Raw genomic sequence first — 13691 nt, 5'->3', positions numbered from 1 at the left:
TATTAAGAACTTAACTATCTCAATTGATCTTGGTTCTAGTTTAGGTCTCGTTCTCGGTTTGGTTTTGGTTTCGGCTGAGCGCGAAGATGTAAAACAGAGAAACCCCGAGTTCTAGCACATTTTTTGTTTGTATAAACTCATCAAAGATTTCATTTTGACTCACCAGGTAAACGCGAATTATTTAGCATATTGACCATAAAAACAAGATCCACTAACTTTGAGACAACAAGTAACGTATCAAATCATATACTGAGTAAGACTTAGTGATATATAAATAAACTCATCATAGATACCAGGACTAACATTTTTAACTTACGCCACACGCGCGTTTAGTGTACAAAAGAAGACTCATTAGTGACGATCGAATCAAAAAAAATGTTTAAAAGGCCAATTACGAAGTTGAAGAGCATTTAGGACCAAACATTTCTAAAAGTTTTGCAAAATACACTGATCGCATTCAATAATTGATATTGATCATCTTTAAATGATCGCATCCATACTTCTCATCTAACAATATTTAAGATATCAAATCAGCCAAAACACAACTCTGAAAAATTTCTCTAACAACTTATTACTAACACATTTAAAACAAAGATGTGGTATGATTGCCAATGAAACAACTATGCACAAGAAACCAAAATGACACAGATATTAGAATAACTATAGATCAACGTACGGCCTTCAACAATGAGCAAAGCCCATACCGCATAGTCAGCAATAAAAGGCCCCGAAATGACAATGTAAAACAATTCAAATGAGAAAACTAACGGCTTTATTTATGTACAAAAAATGAACGAAAAATAAATATGTAACACATAAACAAACGACAACCACTGAATTACAGGCTCCTTACTTGGGACAGGCACATACATACAGAATGTGGCGGGGTTAAACAGGATAGCAGGATATTAACCCTCCATCTAACCTGGGGCAGTGGTATAAGAGTACAACATAAGAACGAGATATAAAAATCAGTTGAAAAAGGCTCAACTCATCAGATAGACAAACTATATATTATGAAAATTAAACGAGCCTTTTTAAGCTTAGACAAGGTGTTAGGTACCGCATTAAGTGATATTTCTAGCATTATATCGATATATAAGGAAGTCAAATCACAAAAAATACTAAACTCCGAGGAAAATTCAAAATGGAAAGTCCCTAAGCAAATGACAAAATCAAAAGCTCAAACACATCAAACGAATTGATAACAATTGTCATATTCCTGACTTGGTACATGTTTTTTCAGATGTAGAAACTGGCAGACTGAACCTTGTTTTAAAACAAACTTAACCTCTGACTTAGGCCGTGTTCACATTGACCTAAATTCGGTGTTGTGTTAGTGTAACTCACACGTAAACTAAACACAATTGCGTTCCCATTGATGAAACTCAATGTTTACATGTAGTTTAAATCATGTTTTACCTACACACAGTCGATAGTCAATGTAGGCCTTGTGTAGGTTAAGTGTACACAAAACTAGGCATTAAGAACATTTATTTTATCGTGTATATATTTAAGGAGGAAACTATTTTTGAGTAAAATTGATATTTTTGATAATTATTAGTTGTCTAAATTTTACAGATTTTTTTTTGTTAACGTATTTTATTAACCCCTAATCAAGACTCAAAGCAGCATCATTGTCGAACCCATAAGGCAGCAACCAATTGATTTTCGGGGGGGGGGGGGGGGGCTATTATAGTTGAGTATAAAACATATAGGCAAGGGGTGGGGGTGGTGAGCTATGGATTTTGTTTTGGAAACAAAAAATGTTTCCAGTTTTTGGCCCTGAAAAAAAAAATGTTTGTTTCACCCTCAGCTGCCACTATATATAATGCTAAAATTGATTTCGACTTGTCACCAAAATTTGTCCTGAAAAAAATAAAAAGCTCACGCCCCCCTCCCCCTCCACAAAAAATGAAGTAAATAGTTGCTGCCTAATTCATTTGAAAAGGTCTTCCCGAATCGGCTTGACGTACACAGAAATATTCGCCACTGGTCTTTACTCAAAAAACGATTCACGCATAAATGCATTACTAAAAAAAGTGTGTGGTAAATGATAATATTATATTTGTCTAATATCTCAGATCCGTTAAACAACACGTAAAATAAATTAAAAAAAACCGTTACCCTATTCCTTTACCAAATACTCCTTGGAGAAGAAATACCATTTGAAACGAACAGAAAAGATAAAATGTAGCACGCTGTTGCAGCTAACGTTTTCTAATGCGTTATCGAGACATCTCTAGTATATTCAAACTACTGCAAATTATAAAAATGGCTTTCATAAAGTAGCAACCACTTAACTTAAAAAAAGGGGGAGAGTTATTTTTTTTATCTGAGTCAGATTTTTTTTCGCGCGTACGTTTTTATTCCCTTTTTTTCGATGCTGCTGATCAATATCTAACACTATAATGTATGGGGAAACTCTTGATTCAGAATACATTTTTTTATCATCTGTATGACCATTTTTTTTTTTTATCAAATTGGGGACCGGAATATTTCCATTCCCATCCCCCACCTCACTTTTGAAGTCAAATGGTTGTTCCCTTACCGCTAGAAAAAAATTTGAATTCAGTTCTACGTAATGAACATTTAAATGACATATAGTTTACAAGTGGGAACAAATCTTATGAACAGGTAGCTAAACAAGGTGTATAGATGTGAACAAATGTAATGTGAAACCAGTGTACACTACACTAAACTAATTGTAAACATGTTTACTCTACACGGCGTTTGGTGTGAACACGGCCTTATATGACAGATCTTCGAACTCTTTTATTATTAAACGTTGAATTTGGAACAGAAAGAAGACAGAAAGAAGACAAACTTGTTTTGAATAGCAAATTTTATTTTTTAATAATCTAGTTCCAATTTATATGCTATGGTTGTGCTATTTTGTCTTACAGATTAAGTTCTGATTTTTCGGAACAACACATGAAGCTTATATTTTGTTGTTAAAAAAAATATTGCATTTCGATTTGCCAAAAAAAAACACACTTTTGTATGAGACAGATGTTAATGTTTTAATGCCAAATTGCCAAGGATCTGTTCTACCTGTGGTAGGTACAATTCCACCCTCTTTACCGTGACTGAATTTTTACGTACATTATTAAAGTATCAGAACAAATGTCACTGGTGTCCTTTTTATTCCTTCTCTCTTTTGTTGAAAGCATGAAATATCTTTGTATAATGGTTTAAATTGTTAATATATAGTTTTTCCTTACAATGAACACTCATCTCTATGATATTTGAATATTAATTCACATCCTTGATTATATCATGTTTCTATAGTATCTGCATTAACTGGTACTTGGTATCTGGCACAACTTTTTGGAATTTTGGGTCCTCAATGCTCTTCAAATTTTGTACTTGTTTGGCTCTGCGTCACTGATGAGTCTTATGTAGACGAAACACGAGTCTAGCGTACTAAATTATAATCCTGGTACCTGTGATAACTTGACATATATGTCAGGAAATTTATTTTCACTTGACGAACAACGAGTATTCATTCATTAACAACTTGTATCTGTTCTGCATAGAAATGAAGTATAATTTATTAAAATTTGGACATTTTTGTTCGTATCAAGATATAAATCTAATTCATCCGAAGGTTGATAAAGATATTAAAGAAAAGTGTTTAGTTGATTGTGTGGATTTGAACCAACCCCCTTAGAAAGACATACTGTTCTAAAATACCATTCATCAAGAATTTTCCTTCTACAATTTGTGTGTAATGGAGTGATCTGATAATCATAGTGTATTCAAAATTTTAAAACTGTCTATTTTGTTTGATGAATGTGTTGACCTTGGATACTTGTATTGAAAATACTAACATACATGCATATTTTTATCATAACGTTATCTGCAGATTATTCGATTTCCATTGGAATGCAAAACTGAATGATGTATCCTAAAGTGTATCATCTTTTTACAAGAAAGGAGTTAATATCACAATTTTGATATCAGCTATCAACTTTAACATTTAAATATGTGGTGGGCTGTCGATCAGCACCAACAAAACATTTTCTACTGATGACAAACGTATACTTTATTATATTTCATCTTGACCTGATCCACCATTAATTAACAACCAAGTACAAAATGTATCACCAGGTATCATCAGCCCAGTTGTCAGCACTTCTGTGTTGACTTGAGTTATCATTGATATGTTCATAATTACAAATAAACTGTTAACAAAACTTTGAATTTTTGAAATACTAAGGCTTTACTACCTCAGGAATAGATTACCTTAGTTGTATTTGGCAAAACTTTAAGGAATTTTTGGTCCTAAATGCTCTTCAACTTCGTACTTTATTTGGCCTTTTTAACATTTGTTTATTCGAACGTCACTGATGAGTCTTTTGTAGACGAAACGCGCGTCTGGCGTAAATATAAAATTTCACTCCTGGTATCTGTGATGAGTTTATTTATCAGCAAACGAGTCCAATAGTTTAAGGATTCCAACAAATAAGTGAACAATGGCAGCAAAAAAGCCTAACTATAATAGATGAATTCATATTACAGTCACACTATGAAATATATTGTGATATTTTACAGTTTTCGTTATTTTTCAATATGAATAGCAGCCGTCTGTTTTTATTTCATTCATAAATTTAAAGGAGTAATAATTCTTTATTGTTATAAAAGTAAGACACGATACATATGACAAAACAAATAAAAAGTAAACAGCAGAATATAAACTGATTTTTATACATAATATATAGTTGTGTAGGACATGGAGGTGCGATGGGGACGCTGAAGTGCAATGGTCACGTTGAAGTGCGATAGTCTACGCCGAAGAGCGATACTCCGTTCGCTGATATGCGATTGCCATAGATGTTATTACTCATAGTTTCATGCTAATGAGAAATCGTTCTCTTAAATTTGCTGCATGAGTACATTTTCTGCTTTAACAGTTTATCTTAAAAGACTTAACTTCGTTCCTCTCATCTGAGATTTCTATGTGTTAAAGTACTCTAGCTCATCTCAGACTGAGCTTACCCTTTACCGTAATATCGATCATAAGACGAAGAGTATGTCAGCGTACCCACATATAGTTAAAGATTTCCAAGCACAATCGTACGTAAACAAACCTAAAAAACTTCTATAACTTTCGAAAAATGATGTGCTACATACAGGCTTAATTCCACAAGTTTTCTAATTATTTCTCTTTACCGGTAGTATCAAGAATGTATAGAACTTGTATTCATGATAGATATACAAAAACATTCCATATGTTTCAGTCCAGTTGCAGAAAAAGTGACATACGGGTGTTAAGTAAATTATGTACTTAAACTATAAATAGTAATGCATTTTAAGCAGCTTTCACGTTTTCAGTCATTGACATAAGCACTTTATTAATGGAAAAATATGTTTGCATGTAGCTGCTGGAACGATTGAATGAATGTTAACTTTTTTACTTATTTACTTCATCGACAGATGGACACGAAAAACACTAACAATATGCAATTTTAGTAACCCATTGCACTTTGGCGTAGCTACCAACAAGATAGTGTCACTATGCCATCATCGCATCAGCGTAATAAAAAAAACTCACTTCAGCGTCAAACCATCACACCTCAGCGTGACTAAGACGGTTCGGAGTACCGTCGCGGTTCAGAGTCCTACATATGTCACAGTAGATAGCTGAAATTAAGAATAATACGATACTTCTGATAAATTCAGTACATATTTAGGATTCGTTGAAAATCATTTGCAACTTAATGACAACGACAATGTTTAATTTACAAATTATCTCAATCAAATATGCGCAGTCATTATCAGTAATTAATATCGATAGAATGAATGCCTTTTTACACAACGCAAGACATTGATATAAACCCATGCAAAGAAAATGTTTAACTCACAAATATTATCTCATTATAACATAGAAATTGTCACCAATAACATAAAACGAATGTATATCTACACAATGTAGTCAAATAACTTCGCGTTGCCCATCTTTCATCATTGACTATAGGTGATTTGCATCCCTAACACGTAACCCGACCTGAGTATTTGTATCTTGGAAAGCCAAAGAGTGGATTGCTCAGAAAATCAAATGATTCCTAGAAAAAGATCAATTTAAAATTCTATCCTTTGAGCAGCTAGAGCAAGACAAAACATGTCACCAAAGTTATATTGGAACCAGTTTTTTACTTGGTTTATATTCTATGAAAGGATTTAGCAGGAGTACTAGTTTTTCAGTTTCAAAGTTTTTAACATATTTTGAAACTAAAAGATTATCTATTGCAATGTCATTAAGAATGTTACTACAGAATATTTTATTATATTTACAGTAGAAAAACAAGTTGGTGTCATCTTCTATGGTTTTACAAGTTAGATATGTTGTCTGGTTTCGAGTTATGATATGATATATGCAGTTTACTTTAAGTAAATTATGATAAATATGCTTCTAATTTTTGTAAATAAACGTATAGTTTCACAAATAAAGATATATAAGATAAAATTTCCGATCTTGTTTGACTTTAAAAAAGATTTTTTTTTTTTTTTTTCGTTTGAACTGGTTGTTCTATTTTCTAGTCATTCATGAACAATATTTTTCGTTAGTACTGAGACGAAATAGCTGAAAATGTGATATTATTCCAATTTCAGCTTTTTATGTGCACCGAACGGAACAAATCGACTGCAGTGTTCTGATATATTGTAATTGCTTTCGCCTCTCCTCTTGCTCCGTGGTTTGTGTTGAGGAATCACTGACTGCAACTACAAAAAGTAATACAAAAATATGAAAACAGGTTTTTTCATGTATTTTTCTTTAGGTAAGTGCATGCACAACATGGACGGATATTATCAGTCTATGGAAGAAACTTCTTTATTGATAACAATGAAACTAACTTGTGACAAAGATGAATCATACTGTCTTCGTTTAAACTGATTCGACAAAATCTGACCTGTACTTTTGAATCTCCTTTTTTATACAAATTATACCGTTGGTTTTCCTGTTTGAATGGTTAAACACTAGTATTTATTTTTGTTCCTATTTAGCGTGGTGTTCGCTGTGAGCCAAGGCTCCGTGTTGAAGGCCCTACTTTGATCTATAATGGTTTACTTGATACTTATTATTACTTTGATGGAAATTTGTCTCATTCAAACTCATGCACCATCTTCACATTTCTATAAATCTTTAAAAATTCCCCATATAAATTACGGCGTTCCAGTCATCCAAAAACGTCATTTGGGTGCTGAATCTTTTGTAAAGTGCAATATGAACTAGCATACTTCTAAAGCTTTAACGGTAAAGACAGTTATGATGGTACAAGAACGATAACGTCAAAAAAACCCCAAATAAACAGCACAGAACGATCTAAATTTTTAAGAAATGATTGCGTATTTATACGATCGGTTACTAGTAAAACAAGAAAGTCAAATCTCCGTGGAAACAATACATCTGAATGCCCTCACTGGCATCGCGATGTAAAAGAGCGTCCATTCAGCGAGCTGATTATGTTCATAGAGATATCGATTTACCAACGGGAAAAGTCTTTGATATCCAAAAAGAACTGTTTTCCTTGTCAATAGTCAGTTGGTATCTTCAAAGTTCGGGACATCAGTATTTGTACATTTTAATTTGTTTGGAATATTTATTATGCCATTTGAATATTCATTTTTATTTGGAGCTGTACTGGATTGGATTGTTTGAATGCATGTTTTATTTTAAGTAATGATATTTTTTGTCTATTTCGATATTACCCAATGGCATGTGGATATGCTATAGCAGTGTGACCTCAAGGGCGGATCCAGCCGTTTTCAAAAGAGGGTTCCAAACCCAGGATAAAGGGGGATCCAACCATATGTCCCTATTCAAATGCATTGATCGGCAAAAAGGGGGTTTCTAATCCCCGGACCCCCTGGATCCCCCCACTGGACCTATATTAGAATCTAATAGGTCGAGAGACTATTAATAACCGCATTAAAATTCCGCCATTGTATTATCACTTCAAATATAGAATTAGTCGGTTAAAACAGTGATTGAAAACAATAGATTGAACAGGTTGTTATCACGTTTAAATACACCTTGCTTGTTATTACATACAATAAATCATAGAAATTATCATGATTATACAGCAGACGTATGTCGTGTGAATGTCACCCTGTTTTAAGAAAAGAGTCATTACTTTATGCCGAGAAATGTACCGTTCTTCGTACAAATGCTAACATTTGTCTGACATTTCCCGCTTTGCAACTCGTTGATATTATCGCTCGTTTTTATCGAATCGCTTCGTCCATAGACTGATAATATTGAGTCCGTTATTTACTTAGAATAGATATGGCGATGATGAATGTAGATCAGGAAATGACTACCTAAATCAAGAGCCTGTAACTTAGTTGCTAATTGTGGATGCTGTATATCATACTTATTTTTCATTCATTGTGTTGTACAGTTATTTCATGTTTTATGATGATGAGTCTCTGTCCCATCGTAGGATTTGCGTGGGACCCAGTCATTTAAACCTCGCAACACTCTGTATGTTCCTCTCCAAAGTAAGGATCCTTCTATTCGAATGTGGTCATTTGTTACAGTATATTATGTTTATGTTTTGTTTTTATACGTAAATCTTCTCGTTTAAATTGTTTCATATTTTGTTCTGGCAGGACATTTAAAAACTTGCTATGCGGTAAAAGTTAAACTTATTGCTAAATTCTAAAATGCAACATATTTTGGCTAACATTTACGTTATATGATCTCTAGAAGATAGTTGTCTCATTAGCGTCCGTACCACAACTGTTTATGTTGTACTGGAAAAAGTACATTATTTCGTTCCGAATGATTATACTCCGACAATCTGTTTGTTTATATCAAACCATTAGTATTTGGTAATTGAACTTTGATTTTACTTTTATGTAAATGTCATTACATGTTATGTTAGTGCAAAATCTAAATAATTACTAATGCTGACCTTGTTGTGTTTTCCTTTTTTTGCAGTAACAAACACACCCACATATGATAATTATTGGTCTTGCAATCAAGTTTACTACAGCAGGCACCCGTACACTGTATTCCATTACATAAGAATATCGTATATAGCTCCAGATCTTCTTTGAATTGGATCTCACTTTTTCAAAACGTGCACTGAATTTCGAGTAAAAAGTAAATGAACTTTGTTTTTGATTAAATTGATGTTTTCATGGTGTTTAAGTTAGATGTCTATCTCCTTTTATAGCTTAGGATAATTTTTGTTTTTGTATTTCTTTAAGATAAATGATTTTGAAAGAATTGAAATGTACAGCAAATTTACCAAATTTGTAATTGAAAGAATACTCTCCTTTGATAAGTTGTTGTCATAAGCATTTTATCGACACACATTGTTTTTATTATGTTTTAAATGTATATCATTAATTATATATACGCATTAAATACTAGAACCAATTTCATTAGTTTAAACATATTTGTTTTATAGTGGATTGGGAAACAAGTTTTGCAACTTGTATTAATCCCTTTCCACTTTGCGGGTGAGAAAATTGTGGTTTTGACAGCATATGAAAGTAGTTTATAGTTACCCTAGTGCATAAATTGGAACTGTTTTCCTCATTCCTTCTACAGCATCATTTGTTACAAAAATGTTAATTTTTCACGCAACTGGCCTGGCTCATCGAACTGTAGCCAACTTTATATGTTCATATAAACTTCCTATGGTGTATTTATTATTGAGATAACTTTTCGTATGTGTGCTATATCATCCTCTAAATTTTAGAACACTTTGTGTACTAAATCTTTATAAGATGCACATCACCTAATATTGGTCCCCATTCATATATAATTTAATTTATTTCCCTTTCAAACATCTATTGGGAGGTAAATCAGTATACTATTGATCACAAATCAGATTGGTTACTTAAACTTCTGATACACCATATCTGAGAAACATGCAATATATGCCCTCAGTTTTACAGTTCATTCGAAAATGTTTTTATCATTTAAAAACCTACAACGATGACCAGTCTTTAGCTTTCCATTTAATACATTCATTACTAAAATATTTTTATGTTAAAACCCATGCGTATGAACTTTTTTGTTTTGAATATGTACCACTGGTCAATTGTTGTGTCATTGGGTCTCTCGTGTATATTTGTCTCCTTGTCATTCTTGCCACATCTTCTTAATGTTATATTCCTTACAGGTTCATTATTATACGTTATCCTGTAAATTAAATAAAAAATTATAGTAATAAAGTTTTCGTTTTATTTAAGCAATTTACCTAAACAAAGCAATGACCAGATTGACTAACAGCAGGTTTGACAACAACATGTAAAATGCAACAATAATTATATTTATCCAATCATACTCGACACATCTTTCAACATCTGATTGGTTGTACGAACAAGAACTGTTATCAATCCCTGAAAGGATATAAAATATAACAATATTTATAATCACACTGGATATGCATTTGTATACGATAACTAAATTCAGCATATAATGTGTATATTCCTAAATTATTATTTTTTCTATTTTTTTTTTATAGTTTTCTTAACGTTTTTGAGCAGCATTTAATGTACAATGTATACCAAAAGGAAATAATACTACTAGAATGAAAGTAATTCTATGAAATGCATTTGCACATGAGTATGCTATTTGTTTGTTTCTTTTTAACAAAAAATCGGTATTACTTAGGAAAGTAATTACATACCTTTAATTAATGAGACAAACGTCATAAAGCAGCTTCTATGACAAAATAGAGAGAAGCTATCATTTTGCTTTAGGTTCGTAATTTTGTATATGAAGTATGAAGTCTTTTCATTATAAAATTCAAATTGTGGTGACTTTGTTGAACGCACCAATCCAATAAAAATTGAAATAAAAGATACAACGAATGCAATTCATTCCTTAACTTACATCTAGAAGTTGACAACAAATGTTATTTAACTAGAGACTCTCAAGAGCCTGTTTCGCTCACCTCGGTCTATGTGCATATTAAACAATGAACAAAGATAAATTCATGACAAAATTGTGTTTTAGTGATGGTGATGTGATTGTAGTTCTTACTTTACTGAACATTCTTGTTGCTACAATTATTTCTATCTATAATGAACTTGGTCTAGAAATTACAGTGGAAAATATTTTGTAAAAATTTACACAAATTTATGAAAATTGTTAAAAATTGACTATAAAGGACAATAACTCCTTAAGGCGTCATTTGATAATTTTGGTCATGTTTACTTATTTGTATATCTTACTTTGCTCAACATTATTGCTGTTTACAGTTTATCTCTATCTATAATATTATTCAAGATAATTACCAAAATCTGCATAATTTACATAAAATTAGGGGCAACTCTTCAACTTCATTTTTGTTATATTCTAATGTATAAAAAATATATAAGCGCTTTGAAAAATGTTTACTTCATAAACATTGAAATCATTAAAATTAAATTCCTCGAAATTTAACAATTAGTTTTGGCGCTAAATGACATTTGTTATTACACACCGAAAGCTATTCCGGTACCTGTTCTATTCAAATTCGGATAATGTGTACCATTTAGAAAAGGCATTTTTTTTGCGATTGTGTTGTATAAATCTTTTTAATATATATCAGCAAATCCACAATGGTCGTCAATTAAAATGTTTTGTACATATCAATTACATTATTAATATTTACAATGACAAAATGATCAAGGAAAGTGATAACCACCAAGGAAACATCACAATGAATGTATAACGACAATTTCGTACGTATGCGTCATCGACAAAAACGTTTATTCGGGTTTAAACCTACTCAGTATCTTGTACAAAATATCTTATTGTTCGATTGAAGAAAAGAACAAATTGTTAAACGTTTTAGTAAAGTTTATTGTATCGATGGTCAAATAATAGCCTTATAGCCCCTTTTTTTGGTGCACCAGCTGATAAATGATGCAGTAGATTTGTCTGCTACCTGAAAACCCTTCAGAAACTAGTTGCAAATGAAATTGATAAGTCTTGGAAGAGATTTATTATATATTCTCCTTGTCAATTTTGAATTTGATAAACTCAGAAAAACAGAACGGTAACACGTGTATGTGTTGTATACAATGATATAATTTGTTGAATACAATGGTTTCTCTAATTCTATGGAAATTTATCCCTTTGCGAACCCATTGTATAAAAAAATTTAATCAACGTGTGGTTGCTGGTGATCTCAAAAGATCATTGGATGATTTTAAGGGTCATGACCTTTTTAGCTGACTGGATGAATCAAAATTTGATAACAGGTGTTAATGAAATTGACAACTTCGTGCAATGTGAAAGGCACTCGAAGGGATTTTTCGGTTAGCAAAAAAAGAAAATGTCTTTTTAATCATTAGAGAAACGGATTCTTACATAGTTACTCGTGGATTATCGGATTTATCCAATCTCGATAGTTAAATTATAAATTTTAAAGTCCTCGCCGAGGCGGCTCGGACTTTAAAATTGATAATTTAACTATCTCGATTGGATAAATCCGATAATCCACTGGTGTCAATGTAAGAATCTATATATATCTCACCACTAGTCTAATTAAACATTTGTCGTTTAGAGATACATATTCAATATTCGTAAATTGTTGGAGAATATAAAGTTTATCTGTAAGTGCTGTAAAAACAAAGAAAAATGCGAGTCTAGTCCAGATTTCCTTCTTTTTTTTTTTTGGCATGTTCTTTTACATTTTATATTTTCCTACTATGTAATTGTTTGCCCATTTTTAAAAAAGGATAAAATTTTTCCCTTTCAAACCATTGAATTTATTCTCGACTGAAATTAAAATTCTAAAGCGCAGACCTCAATTAGGACCCTAATATCTAACTGTGACGAAACCTGTTTAATTTGAATATCACCGTTTGCTCATAACAGAAGTTAGATACCAAGATACCCAGATAATATAAACGAACATAAAACGTGTATCGGAACATGGACGCTACACCCGTGTATATGTATAGTAGACGGGACAATTGCGGCATTCATAAAAATAATTGCGGATTACATAAAAAAATATGCAGCTGTATGAAAACTCCAAAAGAAGGAGAAAATTACCCATAATATCGTCGAGGAATATCTCTCCATAAATCTGCCAGTATGGAAAGCTAATAATCTTCCAAATTCTCCAGTTCTGTACTTTATTTGAAAACATGTCCTCTTGATTAGGATACATATTTACATGGAACATCACACCAACAGCCATCATAAACACGATGAGTATAACTAGGAAACGTCCTAAATCTTTCATCTGTCAAAGAAATTTGATTTTTCCTGGTGAAACCATTCATCATCGTTTAACTCAGAACGATCAATGGAAAGTGAATATCAAGCAAAGGAAAAATATTTATACCATGTATAATATGCATAAAATTATATCAAACGTTAATAGTTGAATAGCCGTTCGCACGACCATGCATAAAAAACGAGATCTAAATAAAAAAGAAATAAATGCTATATGTTTTCCAAACTTGCAAACAAGACTCTAAACTGGCCTTTATGTAACCAGCATTTGATATATCGAACTTTGGTGTTTTAAAAATATATCCACTAAGCCAAAACTGGCTACAACTGTTGCACCACAAGCTCTCAAAATGTGCAATCCATACGGTTTATAATCCTTTCCAAACGGAAAAACTTCCTTGATGAGTTCCCTTATGCGTGAATAGCTTAGACATATATTTGTGGGACGGAATTTTTAATTTCCTACTGACCGATAATAAATTCCTGAAAAGAA

At 32.2% G+C, this 13691-nt stretch overlaps 1 protein-coding gene across 1 annotated transcript in view; it reads right to left on the bottom strand.

Annotated features, from left to right (window-relative positions):
* Positions 1–10293: 10293 nt before the first annotated feature.
* Positions 10294–13691, bottom strand: part of LOC134716582 (uncharacterized) — a 44244-nt gene continuing 40846 nt past the window's right edge. Inside the window, exon 14 of the mRNA XM_063579594.1 lies at positions 10294–10362. Coding sequence (XP_063435664.1) covers positions 10294–10362 — 69 coding nt within the window. The remainder of the gene's footprint in view (positions 10363–13691) is intronic.

The sequence above is a fragment of the Mytilus trossulus genome, chromosome 4 (genome assembly GCF_036588685.1).
Source record: "Mytilus trossulus isolate FHL-02 chromosome 4, PNRI_Mtr1.1.1.hap1, whole genome shotgun sequence".
Lineage (NCBI taxonomy): Eukaryota > Metazoa > Mollusca > Bivalvia > Mytilida > Mytilidae > Mytilus > Mytilus trossulus.
The sequence above is the reverse complement of the archived record's forward strand: the minus strand, read 5'-3'. Positions and strand labels throughout refer to the sequence as shown.